The sequence below is a fragment of the Serinus canaria genome, chromosome 1 (assembly GCF_022539315.1).
Source record: "Serinus canaria isolate serCan28SL12 chromosome 1, serCan2020, whole genome shotgun sequence".
Classification (NCBI taxonomy): domain Eukaryota; kingdom Metazoa; phylum Chordata; class Aves; order Passeriformes; family Fringillidae; genus Serinus; species Serinus canaria.
Window position 1 is genome coordinate 74,911,627 of NC_066313.1, and position 23,805 is coordinate 74,935,431.

The 23,805-nt window shown below is 40.4% G+C and overlaps 1 protein-coding gene across 1 annotated transcript in view; it reads left to right on the forward strand.

The window, feature by feature from the left end:
• Positions 1 to 2,742: 2,742 nt before the first annotated feature.
• Positions 2,743 to 23,805, forward strand: part of IPO5 (importin 5) — a 40,518-nt gene continuing 19,455 nt past the window's right edge. The window contains exons 1-9 of the mRNA XM_030234238.2: positions 2,743 to 2,896; positions 7,935 to 8,015; positions 13,247 to 13,439; positions 13,921 to 14,023; positions 14,254 to 14,350; positions 15,368 to 15,472; positions 18,618 to 18,740; positions 18,828 to 18,948; positions 21,986 to 22,073. Coding sequence (XP_030090098.1) covers positions 2,813 to 2,896; positions 7,935 to 8,015; positions 13,247 to 13,439; positions 13,921 to 14,023; positions 14,254 to 14,350; positions 15,368 to 15,472; positions 18,618 to 18,740; positions 18,828 to 18,948; positions 21,986 to 22,073 — 995 coding nt within the window. The 5' untranslated portion in view covers positions 2,743 to 2,812. The remainder of the gene's footprint in view (positions 2,897 to 7,934; positions 8,016 to 13,246; positions 13,440 to 13,920; positions 14,024 to 14,253; positions 14,351 to 15,367; positions 15,473 to 18,617; positions 18,741 to 18,827; positions 18,949 to 21,985; positions 22,074 to 23,805) is intronic.

Genomic DNA, 23,805 nt, shown 5'->3' on the forward strand with positions numbered 1-23,805 from the left:
CCAAGCTTCAAACTTGTCCTGAGTGAGAACAAGCACCTGATGTGACAGACTCTGATCATACTGCATTAGTGACAACTTTGTTTGCTTGGGACTCTCTCCAATATATTAACTGCTTTTAACCTAGATGAAGTTTTCAATCTGCCTTCCCCAAACTGGCAGGATTTGAGGTGGAACATCAATAATCTGCTGAGTTTACCAGCAGGTTCTTCTGAACCCAGTATAGATGCTCCCTTCTATACTTTAAATATCAGGGTGAAATGTATTCAAACGTATTCCTAGAGCATTACACTACTAAATTTATTGAACATTACACACATAGGAACAGAAACAGACACACATACACTCACAGAGAGACACTCTCACTTGGCTTGCTCTAATGAACTGCATCAGGTCGTTCCTGCCTGCCCTGCCTTCCCTTTCCAAGGGAGCTCTACTGGAATCCAATGTTCATCACTGGTACTCCAAAGATAATTTGACAACTGCTTTTCAGGTCTTAGGCAATTTTCATACGCCTCGCTCTTCCTCAAAGGCAACCAGGCAGTTTTTATATAACAACCCACTCCCTGCATCTACAGATGCAAAAACCAGCAGGAGTAAGAAAATAATTTTCCATATCCTGTGGTTTACATTCTCTTCCCAACCCCCATTAAATATTGTATTCCTTAGCTAACAATCCTACTACAGATTTATGGTGAAATCACCATTAAGACAAATCAAGACAAAGCAAATACATTTATTTGTTTATGCATAGGAGGCAGACAGCAATGTTACTGAAGTTCATACAAACCTGTTTACAGGTGATAAAACCATGCCTATTTCAAGAAGACATCCAAAAGGCCCTCCAGTATGTGTAACAAGCTGTACAAACCTAATCCACATAGCTGAGCTCTGAGGACATTTACAAGATTGCACTTCACACTAGAAAGCATGCTTGCTTTTATATTTCATCTTCAATTATGGCCCTTCTGAGTTTTCAGTCAGCTTAAAATCATTCTCTAGTCCTGCCCACAATTCTTTCTTGATGCAGACAAATGTAAGATGTATGTTTCCTTCCTTCCTTCCTTATTCCTTCCTTCCTTCCTTCCTTCCTTCCTTCCTTCCTTCCTTCCTTCCTTCCTTCCTTCCTTCCTTCCTCCTTCCTTCCTTCCTTCCTTCCTTCCTTCCTTCCTTCCTTCCTTCCTTCCTTCCTTCCTTCCTTCCTTCCTTCCTTCCTTCCTTCCTCCCTCCCTCCCTCCCTCCCTCCCTCCCATCTTTTCTCCACCAGAGCTCACTGGCTGAGCTGTCCTGCTTTCTATTAGAGCATTGGCATTCCCTGGGCACAGCCAAGGCACAGTAGAAGGAGATACTTGACCTGGCCAGCCACTCCCACAGCTGCATCCCAAACAGCTGGCTGGTGCACCCAGAACAGCTGGCTGAAAAGAGCCCTCCACCAATGATCAGGGTAATGCTCAAAGCCTCTCGCCCTGCACCTCATGAACCTGTGATATCCCCTGAGATCAAAGGGAATACTAATTAAGTTTTATTTAACCTATTAAAACCTCAGTGGATTGGAGAGATGGGCAGAGAAGAACCTTCTGAAACTCAACAAGAGCAAATGCAAGGTCCTGCAGCTGGGAAGAATAACCCCCAGGCTGGGGGCTCATCTGCTGGGAAACAGCTCTACAAAGAAGGACCTGGCAATGTTGATGTACAATGAGCTGTCCACGAGCCACCAGCACCCTTGTGGCCAGGAAGGCCAATGGTATCCTTCCTGCATTAGGAAGACCAATCCCAGCAAATCAGGGTTAGTTGTTCTGCCCCTCTGCTCTGCCCTGGTGAGGCCATTTCTGGAGTGCTGTGCCAGTGCTGGGCTCCTCACTACAAGAAAAATATGGAGCTCCTGGAATAGTCCAGCAGAGCAGGGTGAGAGGACTGGAGCAACTCTCCTACAAGGAAAGGCTGAGGGAAAGGCTGGGCCTGCTTGGTCTCGAGGAGAGATGGCTGAGAGGGGACTTCATCAATGCCTATGAGTATCTGAAAGGAGGGTGCCACGAGAGAGCCAGGCTCAGCTCAGTGGTGCTGAGCAATGAACAGGACACAACGGGCAGAGACTGATGCATAGAAAGTTTCCCCTGAACGTGAGGATGAACTTCTATACTGTGCGAGTGACTGAGCACTGGAACAGACTGCCCAGAGAGGTTGTGGAGTATCCGTCACTGGAAATATTCAAGACCTGTCTCCATGCAATCCTGTGCCATGTGCTCCAGGACGAGCCTGCCTGACCAGAGAGCTCGGACCAGATATCACAGAAGTGCCTGCCAACCTGACCCGTTCTGTGACTCACTGATTCCCTGTCGCGGGACAGCAGCACGACGTCACCGAGCGCCCGGAGGCGACGCCCCGCGATCTCCCGCGCTTTCCGTCCCTCCCCTTCCCGGCCCTCCCCCCGGCACGGCCCCAGCTCCGCGTCCCGGCGCGACCCCTCCCTGCCCGCGCCGCCCGACCGCGGCTCCGTCCAATCCCGCCGGGGCTGCCGGAGCCGCCTACCAATCAGAGCGTTCCACCGCCCCTGGCTCCCGCCCCCGGCGAGGCGGCGCACCAATGACACGCGAGGAGACAAACCCCCAATGAGGGTCGGTTGAGCCGCCGCTCCCCGCTGCCCGCCTCGCCCCGAGCTGCAGGGACGTCAAAGGGAGGCAGGGCCAATCGGGGGCGAGGCTCCGTGCGCCGCGGCCAATGGGAGCGCGGCTAGCGTTGCGGCCCCGCCCCTCGCTCCCCCGCCGGCGGCGCGGCCGGCGCTCCCCCTTCCTCCCTCTCCTTCCCTCTCGCAGCAATGGCGGCGACGGAGCAGGAGCAGTTCTACGCCCTCCTCGGCAACCTGCTCAGCCCGGACAATGCGGTCCGCAAGCAGGCCGAGGTAACGGGGCCGCCGCGTCAGCGGCTGCCGAGACGGCCTGTCAGACCCGCCGGGCCTCGTCGGAGGGCGGGAGGGAGGGAGGAAGGGAGGGGGGCAGGGAGGCGGCGGGGCCGGCCGAGCCCCACGTGTGAGCAGCGGCACCAGCTGCCGCCGGGGCGGCCCGGGCCTTGCCCCGGTCGGGGCGGCGGGGCCGGGCGGTGGCGACCGTTTTGCCTGGCGGGCGCAGGGCCCGCGCCGGCCCTTGGCCCGTGAGGGCGCGAAGGGTCCCGTTACTCCCCTCGGCGCCCGCCCCGGCGTGTCCGGCACCGCTCTCGCCCCTCTCCCGCCTCGAGACCGCCCCCCCCGTGGCCCGTGTGGGACCGTCGCCAGGGGCTGCTTGTCCCCGTTGCCCATGGCTGGCTCAGCCTGAGCCGCCCGGCGTGACTGAGCGCGGCCCCGGCACCGCCGCGCAGGGGGGGCCACGAGCCGGTGGCGGCAGCGGCGTGTGGGGGGGCCGGCTCTCGGTGGCTCGGGAGCGGAGGCGGCTCCCGAAGGAGGTCAGAGCGGGTGCCTGCCACGATGGAAGCGCTGTTGTGTGCGCTCCCGAAGCGGCCCTCGCAGGGGCTCCGTGCCCCCGCCCCAGCTGGGCCGGCAGGAGCGGGACCGAGGTCCTTCTCTCTTGCCACACACGAGTTAGGTTTTTTAACTTTTCGGAACGGACCCGTGTGTGTTCAAGTGTTTCGTCAGCTAAGAAGTATTTCACCCAAAAGAAGTGTTTTCAATATGCTGAGTTTCTCTTGTTATCAGCAAAAAGTTTTCAGACATGTTGTTTCAGCTGAAATTCTTTGTGGCGGCTAAGCCACGTTAATTCTTTCTCTCTGTCATGCTTAAGGCTCCATTGTCAAGCCTGGTGGGGAATCTCTCCCGTTGAATTAAATACCAGCGTCTAGGTTTAGCATGAATTCCCGCTGCATGGCTGCATCGGGTCTTTTATCGCTCTCATCACTCCAGCGGTCAGCAGAGTTCAGCGCATTGTTTGGTGAAGAATAAAAAGCATTATTCCTGATGTTGCAGTGAAAATTCCTCAAATATGAATCCAGAGTGGGAAGGAGGCGAGACACACATTTTTAGAAAGCTAGTGAAGTTCAGTATTGATAACTGCACTTTCTAGAAAGTCAGCAAGAATTATTCCCACATTCCTGAACATAGCGCTGCAATGGAGGCCATTCTCTGGGAGCTGAATTTTTTTCTCAACTGCCTACATGTAACCTAAAAACATTTCTAAAAAATTTTGAACTTTATTGGAATTGTTACAAAGCAAGTTCGTTGTGCACCTGTGTCACAATGCCTATGAAATAAAACATTGGGTAAGAACTCTAAAGCTTAGATTCCTAAAACTGGTATATTTTGTCAGAAACTTGCTTGAAACTGAGTTGGAGTTCTTTTTAATATTCATAAGTATGTATTTATTTCATATGTACTATGGTCAATCAACAATAAGAAACCCTAATTGGCATGATAGATACCAAGTTTTTCAAGTCTGTTAGTTTCCTATAAAAATACTAGGAATAGTATAACTTTTTACTTATTTATCTGCACTGAATTTGTCATTAGTTTCTGAATATTTCCAAGGTGTGCTGCAAATTATTTTATGGTTTAGGATCATTCAGGGTGGAAGGGTTCTCAGGAGGTCTGCCACGCTCAAAGCAGTGTCAGCTATCAGGTCAGATCAGGTCACTCAGGGCTTTGTCCTGCTGACTCTCGAAAACGTCTAAGAATGGAGACTGCACAAGCTCTTTGAGTTACTCGCTCCTGCTTGACTTGCCCTCATTAGGACAGAGAGATCTGGACCTCTTTCAGTCTGAACCTCCTTTTTTTCAATTTATGCCTGTTTCTCATTTTTCCACCATGTGTGGCTGTGAAGAACCCCACTTAGTCTTTGTGGTGGGTTAATGAGCTTTCACCTAGAAACACAAATCTGTCTCTCTACAGCGTTGCTAGACTGACTTCAGTTGTCAGTCTTAATTCTTGAAGTAAGATTTTTTCAGATAAAAGTATTGCATAACCTTTAAAATATTTGCTTCCTAAAATCTTACAGGACTCGTACTTGGTTTTTAACATTGGCATAGTCCAGTCAGTTTTTCAAAGTGTACTTACTGTTGGAAGGTAATATTGAATACATAAAGGATTCAAATAACTGCAGATAAAATGAATAGCAGGTTTTCATTTGTATCTAGTGAAAACCAGTCAGAATGAGAAATGGATAGACAGGGAACTAAGCAGTTTATTCCAAATAGGTTTGGTCATTGAGATGAAAATGTGGGGTGTTCAGCTGAAGACTGAACTTAATAGAGATGTGGAGTCATATCCTGTTTGGGAGGATAGTAGTAAAAGATGTTAAAAAAAAAAGGGTGAGGAAGAAAGCCTGATAACTCCAAACTTGATAGATGTGTATGAATTTGTATGTGTATAGTCTGCTCTTGTGAGACCCCACTGGAGTACTGTGTCTACCTCTGTGGCCCCTAACACAAGAAGGATGTGGGCCTCTTGGAGTGGGTCCAGAGGAGGGTCCCAAAGATGGTCAGAGGGTCTGAACAGCTCTCCTGTGAAAGGCAGGCTAAGACAGTTGGGGGTTGTTCAGCCTGGAGAAGACTGGAGGCACCTTAGAGCAGCCTTCAAGTGCCTAAAGGGGACCTGCAAGAAAGGTGGAGAGGGGCTTTTACAAGGGCATGCAGTGATAGGACAAGGGGCAGTGGCTTTAAACTTGAGGAGGGCAGGTTTAGATTAGATGTATGGAATAAATTCTTTACTGTGAGGGTGTTGAGGCACTGGAACAAGCTTCCCAGAAAAGCTATAATGCCCCATTCTTGGAAATACTTAAGCCTAGGTTGGCTGGGGCTTTGAGTAACCTGGTCTAGTGGAAGGTATCCTTGGCCATGGCAGAGGGCTTGGAACTAGATGGTCTTTAATGTTCCTTCCAGCCCAAAACATTCTGTGATTACATGTATGAACTAGCATGCTCATAACTTAACCTGACTAGTTGGCTGAAATCTGGTTGGTTTATTTTACCATCCATCCTGGAGTGTTGTCTGTTGACTATAAAAACCTGTCTTCTTACTTGTGTGTCTGTCTTCTAGAGAAAAACTTTAATTTACTTTCTTTTGGTGATTTTATGCTCTTTTTTCAAATGCATTTCTCAGGTTTGGGAGAACATGAGTAGCAAGTGTAGACAATAGATACTTTCTTGCATGCGTTATGAAAGTTGGTCATGGTGGGTGAGAAATTTGTACTTCTGTATAAGATAACTGGGGAACTAATTGCAAACTTAAAGAATACAGTAAGCTGTAGCAGGATCCAGCTACATAGTTAGAGTGTAGGCGAGGCTGGTAGGCCCAGTGAAGAAGTCTCCCACCAGCCCAGAGGGAAGGTTCTGTGTTTGAGCATGTATTTCTTGTGCCCCTTGGCATAAGCATCCTCTGAATCCAGTTTACAGAATTGACAGTTATACCATTGAACAACTGCTTAGGTTGCTGGCCATTTTTAGTGAGTTAAACAAACAACTCAAAATAGAATTTTATGATTATCAGAATTGACATGAGGGAAGCCAGCCTTTACTGTGCTTCAGTTATCTGTGAAAGCATAACAAGTCTGTGCTGGGCCTGGGTTTAGGGAGCCATTGTGTTTTGGTATTAGTTTTTTGATTTGTAGATAACAGTTCAGTATAAGTGTATACATTCATGGGAGAGGTTAATCTGAGAAAGACTTTTTATTCTGACCCTAAACCTCATTTAATTTTGCAGTCTCCATGAAATGATTAGATTAAATGCAGGGATTCATTGGGGATTCTGAGTCTCATGGACTGTGTGAGTGTGTGTTGGCAGCTAGAGAGAATATGAACTGCAGATTCACTTTGTGAAGAAGGCCTACTAGGAAGCAGGTACAGAAAGGGAGGAAGATGATGTCTAATATTAAACACTTAATTGACAATAGCAGGTACCCTGTCAAGGTGTGTAAGAGTCTGTTAGAGTACTAGAAGGAGCTGCTGCAGAGTTGGAAATAGGAAGTAGGCAGGAGGAGAACTGATAGAAATGAACCTGAGCTTTGCAGAATAGGCTCATTCCTTGAGTTCAGGATGGGATAATGAATATTTGGAAAGGGTGAAGCAATTAATCTTCAAGATTGTCAACAAAAAGTAACTCGGAGTTACTAAGTATAGAACTATGAGGGGTTGCTATTTAGCTTGTAGCGGGTAGGAGCTGCTGCTCCTACCTACATACATTTAATATACTTTTTTAAAAAATGGTTTCAAAACGCACTCATATACCATGTTTTGGATAGCAAAAGTTGTTTTGCTGTATTTTGACTCTAGCTTCTAAGTAACAATATAATTTAAAAAGGAGACTTATAAAATGCATGACAGAAGCATGTAAGACAATGTAACTGAACTGATTAGACTTCTCATTTTGTTAAGAGGGTTTTCCTAAGGAGGAGACTAAATAGCTTCTCTTTCTGAAATTCAGGCAGGAGTTTAAAAATAAGACATTCTGATTCAGTATGTATGGTTGAGACATGTGGCTGCCGCATAACATTGTAAAAGTTTTTGAAAGGTTCAAAACCAGAACTGATCTAATTTTTGAACTATACATTAGTCTGTGATTATTAACCTGTTGGTCACAGCTCGGTCTCAGGCTTCCAAAGTTCTTAATTCTTTGATATGATAAAAGCTATGATGGATTCCCTGTAGGACATGCTTGGCGTATGTTGTATTTCTCTGAGTTTATGTTCTATTTATATTTTGTAACTAATCTCCTAAGTGGCCATGCATATGTAGATCATTCCAATATGGCAGATCTTACCAGAGAGCTAAGATTTTACTCATGATTTTAAATTAGGTCATACATTTTTATTTTGATAAGTTTCATTTCTTTTTTTCTGCTATGTTATTTTTTAAAATTGGATGGATACTGATGTTGTTTTAAAAGGAGAGTCAATTAATATTAATGCTTAACACATGCTTTATAATAAATGTTTACAATAAGCTGTATCTCTTTTTATGCAGGAGACCTACGAGACTATTCCAGGCCCATCAAAGATCACTTACCTCCTGCAGGCAATCAGGAACAATGCTACTCCCGAGGAGGTATGGCTCAATAACCTTGGATTTGTGCAGATCTTTAATGGGACTTGTAGAAGAAGTGAAGAAATCAGTGCTGATCATTTTGGAATAAATGAGCCAAGTTTGGTGTTACTTGAAGCATCTTAATTTACTGCACATTTGTAGAGGGATATCTCTTTTTGTCTTGATTGTTGCATGCCCAGTTCACTAGCTGAGACTTTGTGGTGCTGGATATTTAGTTTCAGAAATAGTTTTTTGTAAGCAGCTGCTTGAGTCTCCTTTATTTTCTGTTGTGTGCTTTGCTTAATGAGTGTTATTTTCCATTAAATATATAACTAATATGTCAGTTACTGTCGTGTTTCTTCAAGTGACAGTTGAGAAGTGATTTTTACTTGGAGTCCTGTGCCTAAACATATTAATCTTGTGTGTTGTCTGAAACTTACAGTGCTTCTTAAGTCATCTGGCAGTATTATGGAATGAGTGGAGAGTAGTCTAAAGATACATTTTTTTTAATCTGGGCATAAAGTATGGGTGTCTTTTAGTTGCTTCTTAGTTTTGTAAGGCTCACAACTTTAGCAATCCGTTAAAGTACTTACTGGTAAAACTATTATTCACTTGGATATGCAGAGCAAAGAACTACTAAACTTTCAAGATACTATAAATTTTAGAGTCACTTAAACAATTTCTGAACAATATTATAAGAGCATAAGTATGCTTTTTCTCTGTGGATAACAGTCTCTTCTGGCAGACTGTATTCAATTTAGAGTTAGTTGCCATTTGTGTTTTTTAATGCTAGCGATCTATGATATTGTGTTCTTCTGACAGACTCCTTCAATATTATACTAGCAACTGGTTGCATGAGGTATCTAGTTTTTCTTTTTGCTCCTCTGAGATGTTTCAAATAATAGAAAACTGTACAGCAGTGTTACTACAAAGTATAAATAAATACTTGTTTCATGTGTTTGCTGATTTTATTCCCTTTACATCAGCTAAGGAAATAGCCCAGTGTAAAACTTAGGAATCTTGCCAGTTACTTGGATTTCAACTTGCAAAGTACAAAAAGACTTTTCACCCATAGAAGTTACTCTTGCCAGAGACATCAAAGGCTAACATTTGTAGAATATCTTGACATTTAATTTTACCAATGGGTTAATCAAAGGAAGGTTTAAATGTTAGCTCTTACCATAAGTAAGCGTCCAGTGGTGCTGGACTCAAAAAATCCTGATTAATATATCCTACAACCTCTTCCCTGTAAATCCAACTACTTAGTAGCCTAATTAGAGCCTAAGTGAAGTAATCCCCATGCTCAATCTAAATGCTGCATATAAACACTGCATATGCTGGGAAGCGTTCTGTGCATGTTTAATATGATGCTGGTATCAACAGGTAGTTTCTGCATGTGTTTTATAGAGATCCAAATGCTGAGCAGAATATTGCATGTCACCAGTGGATAGAGCTTTGGGTCTGGTATGTGTCCTCTGAGCACATTGAATGTACCAGCACCACCAAACACAGGATGCTGGAAGGAGCTTCAGAACTTTAAATGTGCCTTGTCCAGGCTGTGTGAAAGCTGGGTTCAGATCACTCTTCATCTTGAAGCCTTTGTATTACTTTACGTCCTTGCAGGAAAATTAGGATGAAGAAAGTAGCCCATCCTGTTTGCATGAGTTGGGTGTCTGTGTTGTAGAGAGTACAAGATTTGAAGGACTATTCAGACAGCAGTTGGGGAAGTCCTGCCTCTACAACCCAGTAGTTTTGGCATTTAAATGGAGAAACAGGGATACAAATCGTGCTCCCAAGTACTCTTTGTATTTGACATAAAAAACACCATTAAGCTAGATTTGGAATACTCTTTTAACTAACTGTGTAACAGGTTTTCTTCTAGCCAGATGCCTAAACTATAGAAATATTCACCTCTTTCCTCGGTTCTTATTTAATACTTTCCTAATAGCAAAGTAAAACTGTCCACAGAAGTGGAGGGAAGCATCTGACTTAGCGGTTAGAACACTTCTGTGCCAGGTGATGTGCATGTTTGTACACCTCAGTCTGAGGAGGGGCTTGTCCTTACTTCCGACACTTGTAGTCTCACTGTTACAAAATTAAGACTGCTTACTATGCAACTGCATTTTAAAGGGCTGTACAGAAAGGTGATGTATATTCAGAGTTGATTTGATTTTTTTTATTTTTAGGACTTAAATATTTTAGGCTGTTACATTGCAGTTTTGATTTATCACATAAATCTTTGAGAGGAGCAGAAGTCTGCATTTTCCCCTGCATTTGTTTTTTCTTAGTTAACTTGATTGGCAGATTTTGATTGTGTCCTAATTTAGAGATGACTAGTAACATAACAAAAATGCCCTGCAAAACTCTTTCTGCTGTACTCACAGCCTTCTTGGAGGGCCCTGTCCTCTCCCAGACCTCTGCCCATATTGTCACATTAAGGGATGCATTTCTCAGTTTGAAGACTGCTGTTGTGGACAGCTCCCTGTTTAGCCTTTGGGAAGGAAGGCAGCCCAAGGATGCATCGCAGTTCTGCCTTTGAGTTGTCTGTGGATCTTGGACGCTCTGTGCTTTGAATTCCACATAGGACTAGATCTCTGAATGACAAGTCCTTCTTTGAATCATGTGCTAAATGTTTTTTACTTCCATCCCTCCATGTTTTCCTCCTTGAGGACTTGAACAATAAAACAGAAGTAAAATTCAGTGTGACAGTGCTATGCAAGATAGTCAAACTTTTTCTTATAAAATATGTAGGGTTACGTGGATGCTTTGAATATCAGTGGAGAGCATGGCATCCCAGATTGCTGTTCATAATTCTGCTGCTACCCTGCTCAGCAAATATATTTTCATCTTGTACTTTATTTCTGTCATCCCTAAAATACTAAAACATTTTTAACACACTATAAATTCTACTAATCAGAAGCATGAGAGTATTATGACTACTTTTTATATTAATAACTTTAACATTTCAGTTGTATGTGAGCATCTCAGTAATTTAGACATGCAGAAGACCCAACGCTGGGAAAAAATGTGCTCTCTTTATGCTTCATTGGAAGCTGGAATTCCTTCTTTGGGGATGTATGATTTATATTGTTCCTCTCCTCATTAAAAGCTATTGATACTAAATTGCAGAATTTTAAAATGCTTGTTCAGGTACATATTTTGAAATACTTAAATTTAATGTACCTTTGGGGTGTGTGAAAAATACAAATATTCTTTCTTAGAGTAGAGGAAACAGCCCTGGAAGTGCCATTAATTCAGCCATGTTTGTCGTAATTAAATTGACAATGATAGTTTTCCTATGTAAGTGAGTATCCGCTGAGGAAAATATGCCATTTTTTATTATTAGAAGTCAGTAGCTCATTTGTCACTCCTTAAAACACTTGAATTTGCTTTAGGGATTTTGGAGATTGTTTGTTTTCCTAAACTAGTAACTATAACTAGGAGATAATGTAGTGCTGGTCTTGTGTCTTTCTGCATGTCTTACTACTTGTGTTTTTACTTTGCAATCAGCCTGTTTATCAGTCTTCTAATATATAAAATTCTTCAGAGTCGGAAATTCTTATCCTTGTTTTCATAAAGCATGTAGCCTTCACCTCTGTTCCCTGTCTGTCCACCTGTTAGTACTTCATGAAAGAATATACTATAATGCGAGTTCAGTCATTATCAGGTGTCAGGAAATCCTCACTGAAACACGATGCCTTGAGTAAGGGAAGACAACACCAGAGTTTGTGCCCTGTTTAGTCCCAGTGAACTTACTCCCTACTCAAGGCATTTCTATGTAAGTTTACCATACTAATGAGGAAAAATTTAATCTTTCCCAGTATTGGTGCTCCAAGGGATGGGAGAAAGAAAGATGTAATTATATTTTGGTACCATTAAAGCTTTTGGACACATCGTTAGTGCGATTCCCACAGGCAGTGGGGGAAGAATGTCCTTCTGAGCTCACATTCCCCTATGACAGCCTATTGCTAGAGAATCTGGGCTTCTGATGGGAACTACAGCACAGGTGGGCACTGTGACTGTTCACCTGCTGCCTTCCTTACATCTCCTAGGAAAGAGCTAATCCTGCATATGTGGTGGCCTTAGTCCACACTGGAGATGGTGAGGAGGAGATATGGAATGATAAAGAATTGGGTCCAGTTCTAGTCCTTTCCTTCTGCTGGTACAGAGACACTTTGAGTGCAGTACTCCTTAGCTGTACAGGAGAGAGCTGGGTAGTTTAGAAAAAGACACAGTGAGTCTGGAGACTGCAGAACATAAGAATAGTATCTTGGGTGCTGTTTTAGCAATACCTGATGTTTACAGGGTATGTCAGAATTTGACACTTTGCAGCAGTTTGTGTTTCACATCTATAGGTTATGTCATAGAAACGTTATCGAGAAATTGGAAATGATTACTTTTGCTGCTCATTGAAGAGTTTTGAATTTCAAAGGCTTATAAATAAAACTTTGTCATTCGTGTGCACATTAAATAAGAATATCTTAGGAAAAAATTGAGTTTGGATTATTTTTTGTGAGAATTTAGCGTACACAAGGTTTTGTTACATGTGTTGCTCTATTAATTTTGAATTACTATATTTTTTGCTTCTAGTTCTTGTACAATTGTAAAATAATATGGATATGTAAATGATACTGTTATAAAATAGGTGTACGCCTACAGGATATAAGATTGTAGTATGTGATTTTGAGGTTCCTATGTTTAAGTTCAAGTTTAAAGAAAAAAGTTTCATCATAGACCTGCAAAACACTGAAAGCTTTGTTTTGACTTGGATTTGGGTTTAGTTGTTTGAGAATGTGAAGGAGGGTTTACAGGTTAATTATCTGACAAAACTGCCCCAATAAGTCACTTTTTAATCCAGAAAAACCTGTCTGGATTATAATGACCTCATTAGGCCATTTAAAATAGAAAGAATTCATGCTTTAAAGATCTTTCAATAGCACAGCTAAGTTCTTAACTTGCCACAAAGTATTTCTGAGGTAGAGCTATAGAAAAAACTTGAATGCCTCAGTACTGTCATTGTTTCTTTGAAGGGCTGTAATTGTCAGAAACATGGTTGTAAGCTGATGTTTCTTTACTATGGTTTTTTTTTTTTCACTATCATAATTGTCATCTGTTGCTTGAGAGGTATTCCATTCATCAAAGAACTCTACACAATGGAAGTGTCATTTGGAAGCATGATGTTGATGTTCCCTTGCAGGAGCATGATTATCACGTCAAACACTTTAACACACACACACACTTCTCCTTAACAGGCTCGGCAGATGGCAGCTGTCCTTCTGCGCCGCCTGTTGTCATCTGCATTTGAAGAAGTTTATCCAGCTCTGTCACCTGAAGATCAGACATCAGTCAAGAGTGAATTGCTGCTCTTTATCCAGTTAGAAGTGCAGTCCACTATGAGGAAGAAAATATGTGACATAGTCGCTGAATTGGCCAGGAATTTAATAGGTACTTTATTTATATAAGTTGATACTGTAGTAAAATGTTTATGTGTTGATAGGGGTTGTATTTGTATCTCTGCTTAGGCTTTTGCACAACGTGCTAACTAATTCCATGGCGTATAATAGAACCTAATATTTGTTTACACTATCCTTGACCAGATGAAAATAATATTCTTAAACTCTGCTTTTTAAATTGCTCAAGTTTGGCTGAGATTGTATTAAGGTTTATAAATCCAGTTTTGTGTAAATTGTCATGAATTATGCTGAACATTGCATCAGTTTCTTATTTTGAGTGCTGCTATATAGCAGTAAACAGAGATCATCTTCTGTTATGGAGTGGTTTTAGATTAGACATTTCACAATATTTTATATTGTGACTTAGGTACATCTTCAGATCAGGGAGTCAGTGATGACTGGTTTTCCTGCCCCACTGATATCTCACCATCCTGAAGTTTGCTTATCCTCAAACTTTGTTGTGTTTAATGTAGATGAAGATGGCAACAACCAGTGGCCAGAAGTTCTGAAATTCTTATTTGACTCTGTCAGCTCTCAGAATGTGGGACTGCGTGAGGCTGCTCTACATATTTTCTGGTAAGCTACATTTTTGTAGGATAGCCTAATCATGTCTGAAAATGAAAGGAAAACTGTCACAAAGTAATTAACTAGCAATCATATTTATTTAATATCTTTTCTTGTATTGTGGCTTACTTAACTCAAACATGTACAATTACAATCTGTAGCTTAAACAATGGATAAGTTTGAAATACTAGTTTAACCTTACCTTGTGTCAATTTTTATTAATGTTTTGGTCTTATCCTTAGGAATTTTCCTGGGATTTTTGGGAATCAACAGCAGCACTATTTGGATGTCATTAAGAGAATGCTGGTTCAGTGTATGCAAGATCAGGAACATCCCTCAGTAAGATCTTTATGTTCTTTGGGGATTTTAGTATGTTCTGAGCATAGAAATTCAGTGCAGTAGTCTCAAAGATAAAGGTTAAACCATAGATTTTAACCAGAGAATTGCATTACCTGAAAATGATGTACATATAGAGTTTTGACTGTGCCTGCTGCACACCAAAGACTCAGACCCTTTTGTGGTCCTAAAGCTGACTGACTGCTCATATCTGCATTGTTTAGGCCCAAATTCTTCCCTAGTTATGGTTGGAAAAACCCAGTTGCAGTGGCCCTGGCAGATGGGGTTTTAGCCAGCAGCATTGAGGGGTCAGAAACCCCATGTTAAATTCTCTTTCTGGCCTTTGTGTTTAACAGTGTAAGTCTGTCATCTCTCTACATGCAGTGTATGTAGATGGTACATGGTATGTCTCAAAAGTCTGAATATGCAACAGCTCCTTGAACTCTTCGTGCATGTTTTGCTCTAAGGGTGTTTGAGCAAGCCTTGCTTTTCTGCAAGGCTTCAGATTAATTGATTTGTGCAGAGAATTGTACTTTGAAAATGTTTCTCTTGTTATGGGAAATGCTGGGCAAGAATAAGAAACCCTGCTGTGATATATGGGTTCAGTTTGCTGCTCCCCCGAGGATTACTTTTTCTGACCTTTGAAAGTCGACCGAATAACATTTTCTAAAGTACCACAAGTCATGCCTTTTAAGAAGAATGTCTTAAACACTTAGCTCACACTTCTTGAAAAATGAGAATGACACTTGCATGCATATTTGAAGTTCTGATAGAAGTTAAAAACAATAGGGTTTTTTCCTCTTTTCTTTCATTAAATGAAAACCACCAAAACAAAAAGCAAAACTAGGGACTACTTGCCACCTCGTATGATTAACTTTTTGTAAACTATGTAGATGCTGAAGGTCTTCATTATCACTTTACCTTTATTTGAAGTAAAATTTTAAATCCCATGTTAAAAACTAACAGAGGCATGTTTCAGTACTAGTTTCTCACATTTATTTCTTCAATCATGTCTTTTAGATCAAGACTTTGTCTGCTAGAGCTGCAGCTGCATTTGTGCTTGCTAATGAGCTCAATGCTCCCCTTCTTAAACATTTTGCAGACTTGCTACCTGGAATCTTGCAGGTAAGAAACCAAACAAGTTACTCTTACTGTGCCATTACTGTCTGTATTGACTATATACAAATGTAAGTTATTGATCTGCGAATCTGTGAATTTTTGCTGAGACCTGAATTAACTGACCCTTTTAGCCAGACAGCAGTTGCTAGCAAGATGGAGACTGATAAGGAATTTTGCAAATAGAGGATATTTGATAAAGTTTTAAGGAAGGTAGCTCAGTGCTGATTAACATAGACAGTGTTACAGAGATAAATGAGTTAAAATTCTTTGTAGGGTATATAGGTCAAAATCATACAGCTTTTAAATTAACCATGATATTGAAATACAAATATGGGCTACCCTGAGATTTGAAGTAATCAGTAATTGGGGAATTCATGGACTTGTGATATCCTGTATCTCTTCTCTTTAGAGGAAAGCATAAAATTATTCTGAACATAGATTCTCAGACTGAGAACAAACGTCTGTAGAAATGATCTTTATTGTTTGATAAATTAGGAAATTGCAAATAAAATGCCATTTTAAGCTTCATGTAATTTCAGAGGCTAGATTAGAACTCTTGGATAGGTGAATTTGAGCAAAAGTTGAAATTCTAGTCTAAGGTATTCATAGTACACTTACCTTTCTATATCAAGAAACAGTGGAAGCAACTAAGTACATATGATAACACAGGAAGTGAAATTCTGGTGATTTTAAATTAGGCTAAATTTACATTAAAGACAGACTTCTCACTACAGTCAGAACAGCAGGTTCTTGTTGACAGTGTGAGCTGTATACTGCGTGTGCTTTGTGGCAAGCTGAAGAAAAATTTTGCCAAATCTACTGGCATCTGCAACTGATGGAATTCTGCTTGATCTTCAATGCAAACTGAGAGGAATTTATCCAAATCATCTGAACTTGAAAATGGCCTGTAGTGTGTATAAGTTTTTTTATATTGAGGTCTCTATTTGTTGGTTAGTCCCTGTCCATGCCTTGTCAATAACAATTTTGTTGTTAAAAAGTTGTAACTGCCTGAGAGGACCTTGGCTACACAGTACTACTGTGTAAGTGGGGGCGAGGCAGGATTTGGGGTGGTCATACCATTTGTCTTATGTGTGGCACTTATACAGTGTGTGGGTTTGAGATTTCGGGCTGATAGCCCACTCTGTGTGCTATAACTTTCAATGCTACTCTTACGCTATTTAGACACTGTAACAACACCTGCACTTGGCTCACATTTTCAAGCTTTCTTTTGCTAATACAGAGCACAGAGCTGTGCTGTAAAATCTGTCTTTTTAAAGTACTTATTGCAAGAAGAACTAGATTTTAAGGCTGTGGTAACGCAAGATGGATATGAAGATCCGAGTTTATAAATAGGAATGTGTTAGAATAGTGGTGAGTGACCTTTGGAGACAGTTGGATGCTTTTTTTGTTGCTGTTGAAATTAATTTTGTTGAAACACTGACAGGGTAAAAAAGCTAAAAATAAAATTCTGACTTGGCATTGGCATATCAGTCCTTTCAGTACAAAATCTATAATGGTTATGCTGGAAGCTGAACTTTTCAAAACTGACAGTTGAAGCTTTTACCCAAAGTTTTCTGTTGCAAAGGGAGGTAAAAGATAATAGAACTAAACTGACTTCTTGGACATTGTTTGATACCACAAAAAAGTACTTTTGCCTTTTAGGGCTCACTTTTCACTTTGAGCTGCTTTCTTCAGAAAACCACTCTTGCTTTAAAAAACTGTCAGAGTTGCAATTGATATAAAATACAGTTTTGCAAAAAATTCCAGTAAATATTACATTGTCCTTTGAGACAATCAGAGGATGTTATAGCTATTAGACCAAAAGGCCTTAACCGTGACAGATTTTTTTTTTTCCAGATTTTTCCAGAATGTTTCTGGTATTAGAAGATGATGCTTCTCTTTTGAAAGAGTGGGTTATATAAGTGCCATTAACAAAAATGTTGAATTATAGACTTAAATATTAAAACTTACTTAGTCACTCACTTAAAAAAATGTTTCAGCATTATGAAGACATAAAATACTTTGCTAATGAAAATTCCTTTCAAAATCTCAGAAGAGAGTGTAAAGACTTTTTTCTTTGGAGCTTGGTTCCTTCTGAATTCTAACACCATTGAGTAACAGTGCTCTGATTTGGCACTAAAATATCACCCTGATCAGTTAAAAGTAAGTTTTAAATTACTTTTCAGATTGTGGATATGGGTTAGGAAAGATAGTTGCAAAAAGCTTGATTTCTTTTTCTCTTTTCCATGTCTGTGACTGAAGGCTGAAAGGTCTGCATTAATTTGGTGGCTCTGGAGGGATGTCTGGAAAAAACCTATTTAATCTTGTGGTTCCTGGTGTTTATAAGCAAGAGCTATTCAAAACTTTTCTCACGTAACAGACAAAAGGAAAATTAGGCTCATTTTCCTTCTTTCAGGCCGAGTTACTTCCTTTTCAATGGATTTTGAAGTTGCTGTCAGAACCCAGTGGTTTTGTATGTTGGAGCCTCTGATGTGTGACCTTGATTCTTTCTGATTGTCTGCAGTGTTAGATTTGAACATTGTGAGCCATAACTTAGTTGTAGAAAACTTGGAGTTTTGGATGCTGCGTAGTGATCCTGTTGTGGATTTATGCACACAGGTCACCATAGCAGAGTCTGACTCTGGGATCCTGCTGGAAGTTGGAGTGAAGGCTTCTGATTGATTGTATTCTATTAGTTCTCAGGTTACAGCTTGATCTGGTGCCTCCAGAGAGAGACCCCTACCCCAATTCATGTCTCTCAATTGTATGTGTGTTGCTGATGGCCCAGTCCCCAGCCACTTACTTCTGGTTGGTGGTCTCTTGATTTCTCACTGTTTTTTTCACTGTTGCAAGACTGATCTTCTGATGAAGTTACTTTATTCTCTTGGAATTGTCTGCTTGATTCTTATCTTCTTCATTCAGTTTGTATCTGGTGAAATCAGCTAGTTCATTGTTAGAAGCATTAGTTTTAAAAAGAGTTTACTCTGGTCAGTTCTTGTGGCCTCAAGCTTTGGCTGCTTAGCTACTAATACTAAATGAGACTGTTCAGAGAAATAAGAATACAATTAATGAAATTTCTTCTATAACACTGGTCCTGTTCATAATGTGGTTTATTTTTACTTAATCTTACCTTCATCTTATCTTTTTATAGGCTCTAAATGATTCGTGCTACCAAAATGATGATTCTGTTCTGAAATCCCTTGTAGAAATTGCAGATTCTGTTCCCAAGTATTTACGACCACATTTAGAAGCTACTTTGCAGCTAACTCTGAAGGTAAAGCTAGAAATGTTTTTTTAAGAATCACTTTTTCCATCCCAAGACCTCTGTTCTAACCATTTGCTCTAATCTTTTGGGTTGTAGTTGTGTGCAGATGCCAGTCTCAGTAACATGCAGCGTCAGTTGGCACTTGAAGTAATTGTGGCCTTGTCAGAAACTGCTGCTGCTATGCTGAGGAGGCATACAAATATTATTGCACAAGCCAGTAAGTATTTTCCTCATTTTCTTTGTTGAAACAGTCTTCTTTTACAGTGTTAAATTGACTTTGCTGTTGGTCAGTGGCAAAACCACATCTAACTGAGAGTTTGCTGGTGCTCATAACTTAAAAAAACTCAATTCAGTGTCACCTAATGGAGTAACCCCCTTCCTATTATGACTCTTCATAAATTGATCCATGCCTATGCAGCACCAAAAATTTGAATAAAAATACAGTGGGCTTTTATTAGATGTTTTCAAGGAAAACTCTACCTGCATGCTTTTCGCCTGGCTTTGGAAAATTTTACTGTAACAAAAAACCAGCATTTAGTCCTCAAGTTCTACGTTTGGAGTTTGGTATGTAGGCCAGATACTCTGTGGTGCTGGCAAGTCAAGACTGAAGGAATTCAGCATGCATGTTGTGCATCAGTGGTGAGTTAAAGCTGTGAATTAAAAAAGTCAGATGCTAGTATAAATACATAGAAATAATCTAATTAGTCTATTTAACATGTGGGTGGTAAAGTCTTTGAAGAGGCACTTTTAAAATCATGAATTATTATTTGAAATGCTAAAAATAAATGTCTTCTGGGCAGCTCTAGCATCAGTGCTGTTGGCACTGGTGTTTCTTTGCCTTTTAAACCTTTTCTTTGACTAGATCAGGCTACACTGGCACAGCAGTGTAGCCTGCTTTTCCCTCCCTGTCAGACTTGTGTTTGTCTAAAATCTTGCATGTTTTCTGAAACTTGAATAAAAGGTAACTTTTGCTGTGTGCTCAGCTCAAAAATACTGCAATTTTTCTGTGTGCTCAGCATGAGGAAAGTTGAATATAGATGACACTAAAATTATAAAACTTCTGTTGGAAAATGTTGCAAACTCGATCTGCTTGCTTTAAGTGTTAAAAATATTGATGAGAAGTTTTGTTTGATAGTAGAATACTTTTTAAAGAAGAGGTTCTTTAGAACATATTTTGGAATCTGTAAATTTTCAGAACACTATTTTCACTCCATCCTGTAACTTATTGGAATTATTAACACTTGACACTTGCTGACCCCACATCATTACAAGCTTCTTATTTGTTCAGGAGAGAAGTACCTCTTACCTCTTTAGAATGTATTCCTGTTATTTTGGGTTGCTAGTTGCTGTTTAGGAATAGAATACTTCTATTAAGATAAAGCACCATAGAAAGAAAGAAATGTCTTTCATTTGCAGTTCATTGTAAAATTAGTCTTATTATTAATATATCATTAAGGAGAAAAACATTTATTTTGCAGAACTGGTAAAGCAGTTGTGTTCAGGGCATGATAAAAAGGTAGCAAAAAGGGACTGCTTTTGTCTTGGCTTTGTATCTTAGTTTAAAAGGCTTTCTGTTTTCATTCAACTGAGAAGTTGCTAGATCACTTGATGCTCACTACTCGAACTGGGGCTTGGGCAAAATTGTCATTTTGTGCTGCTTTTACTGAGCACAGTGCTGGTTTAGGAGTGTGTGTCCTGTGTGCCAGTTAGCTGCTCAGGAATCCACTTGGATTAAGATTTCCCTTCTTGAGCTTACAGGATTGCAGAGAGTTTTATTGCTCTGGTAAGAAGCAGAATTCGTGGGCTCATGCTTAACTTGTTGATAAGAGTCTGTATATTAGCAGTAATTAACTTTTGAGGGCTTGTTGGGACAGTGTTGAAATTTCTATGCATGCTTTACATTTTTTTTAAACTTTGTGAAATTACATTTGCTGGCAGCCGCATTCATGCAAAACATCAGGAAGAAACAAGAAATTGTAGATTCTAGATATAATGATGACCAGAGCATGTTGGATGAGTGTGTTCTCAGCCTTTTTTGTTAGTAGCAGCAAACATTGACATGACTTTTTGGAGCCACAGAGCATTTATGTTAGATGATGATTGACTGCTGTATTCTGTAGCTGTTGTGACAAGCCGTGGTTCTCATCTGTGTACTTATGTGTGTCTGTGTCTGAAAATCTTCTGGACTCTAATACTTTGGCAGTTTTTGAGGTCTAATCAGTGTATATAAAACTGACATGAGGGCATCGTGCTAGGGGGACCATAGTGTCTGTTATCTTGATAGTACATAAGAGCCCTCTGAAGGTTTTTGTAGCCATAGGATATTTTCTATCTGAAAATACATACCCACATCAAGCAAATAAATCTATAATTTGATCTTTTTTCGATATTTGCTCTACAATGCTATCAGTGAGCAATATTTCTTTCTGTTATCAGTTGACCAGAAGTTTCTCATCTGTCCAGATATGTTGTGGTGAGTTTGCTTAGGGTGTTGTCTGTGTGTTAGATTACAGTAGTGTAGGTGTATTGTGAAATTCAGCAGTTGCAGTATGCTTGATCAGTTCCAGTAAATCTCATTAGCAGCATGAACAGTTACTAGTTGCCTACTCATTTTTCAGGTAGGTTGCTGTCAAGGGCAGTTACCTGTGGTAGCTGTCTTCAAGATGTGTGGTAGGCTGTGCTAAAAAGATTGTTAAAGGTCAAAGGCTGAGTATTTGACTGAAGCCTTTTGTTTCCAGGTCAAAGTGAGACTTTGTTGCATAAATGATACTAAATTCAAACAACTGCTCTGAGTGATTGGTATGTAGTACGAAGTGCTTAAGAGACCCTTGCTTTGCTCTGGAAGTGCAAGGTAGACTTTTCACCTCTTTTGTTTCTGCAGGGAGCAGCAACAGGTTGACTTAGAGCAGACTAACTTCTCCTCCTGTGAGAAGTGGCAAGACTAGCTAATGCTTATTGCATAGTAGTTTAATGCTGTGATAGAGGTTGTGTAGTAGTCTCTATAAAGACTTAAAATGAGAAGAATGGACAGTCTACAGAGGTAGATGAAGAAAACTGGTGGATTATAATGTACAAGATCTGTTCAGTTCTGGATTATTGGTTGATGCAGTTTGACAGACCTGACATCTGCTACTGGAAGAAAAGCTGGTTTTTTTAAAAAATTTTTGAAACGAGAACTTGAAATTCATACTTTTTATTTGAGAATCTATTTTAAGAAATCAGACTGAGTTTAAAACTTTTTTTTTTTTTTTCAGTTCCTCAGATGTTAGCAATGATGGTTGACTTGGAAGAAGATGAAGATTGGGCAAATGCAGATGAGCTTGCAGATGATGATTTTGACAGGTAATTATGAAACCAGTTGTTTCTATGTGTTATCAAGGCTGTGGCTAAAGGCACATTTGAAGTGCAGAATGCAAATGCCTGTAGTGCATTACTTTTTCTTTATTCAACTAACTATTGTAATTCTGTTCCATCAGTCATGAGCAATTTATATGTAGGTTACTTAGGCAATGTTCAGCAAGGAAGTAAATTATTTCAGTTTTCATATTTGCTGTAATTAGACAAGTTGCATGTCCCCATGTTTGCTGTTTTGTACTGTTGTAGCCTTTCAAAGCCTTTAGCTTTTGTTTTTTCCTGTCATTTATATTACTCAGTTCAGAAGTCAGTGCCTCCTAATCCCCTAAATTGAGGGCTAATCCTGAAAGCTGGAAGCCATGTTGAAGCATATTGACCTGTTTAATTATCCACAACCAATGTCTTTGTATTTTTCTGTATCTATGCCCTTGAAAATGTGTTGTTTTTGAAAAAAGATGACTTTGGAAGGATGTCATCATGCATGGCAGAATTCCTTGCTGGATTTCACCTAGTCCAAAAATGCTACAATTTTGCTATTATTTTACATCCCTTGGTATGGCTAGCAATAGATTATCTTCTTGTGTGTTAGGCAAGAAGGATCTAAAGATGTCCAGTCATTTGGATTTGCTTATTCCTACATGCTTTGTACCTTGCTTCAACTTTTTACTGAAACAGTGGTTTGCATACAGCGTCCTGTTACATTTGCTTTTGTCCAGCTACTGTTAGAGTGAAGTGGAAGAAAGCAGAAATAGGTGTAGGAGGTAGCTATCTCCACACTTCTATAAAGACACGGATGTTCATTTACCAGTCTAGACGCTTCTTTGACGTACCTGGCTCTTCCAGACTCAGATGTAATTAGTGTTTTGAGACAATTTATCTCTGAACACTTAAGAAGAGTTGTTCGTTTACCCTGAGCTGTAAAGCAACTTATAAGAGATAGCAGGCATGTAAAGACACCTGTAGAACTGATACATAGGAATTTATGGAATAATCCGTTTAATCTTTGCCTTACTTGAAATAATCTTTTTAGTTCTCTTTGATTATGAAATTGAAAGTGAGCTGTCCTTTCTTCTCTCCCTCGCATAGTAGACCATACCCTTTTAACCTGTTTCCTGAGTGCTGAAATTTTGCTATACAGGTGTCAGACACCACCACTACATTCAGGTTTGTTAAGTATTTGAATCTTTTCAGTCAATAAAATTTCAAGGGGGAATAGAATATTCAAGTTCATATCCTTATCAAGCCTTTCAGGGTGTGGAAATTTATTCAGATGGCTTGCTTTAGGCAGCTTAGTAAGTATGCTGAATCATGCACTTGAGGCATGCCATTTTCTTTCTATTGTCAGCAGAGTAACTTTGTTCTTCTAAATACAGCTTAGCTGCCTCTGGATTTTGTAATGAAAATTTTCCTTTTCTTTGTTAGAAGTCACAAGTAGAGTGAGCACAGATCAGAAAACAAGTTTTTCTCAACAGCCTTAGCCTGAAAGAGCTCCTTTGGCTATCGAAGTAATAGAAGAGCTTGAGGCTTAGACGCAAGCTACTGCACATGAGCTGGTCTCTGGTGATCGGGTGTGTGAGGGCAGTTTTTCTTTTAGAAGGGTCACTCCTGGTGTTGCTATGTGCTTCCCACCTTTGAAGCTCACCTTTGTGGAAAGCTTAGTGGCTGATGTGCATGCTAATGTCTCCTGGTGTTTGAGTCTTTGTAGCTTCCTAAGAGGACT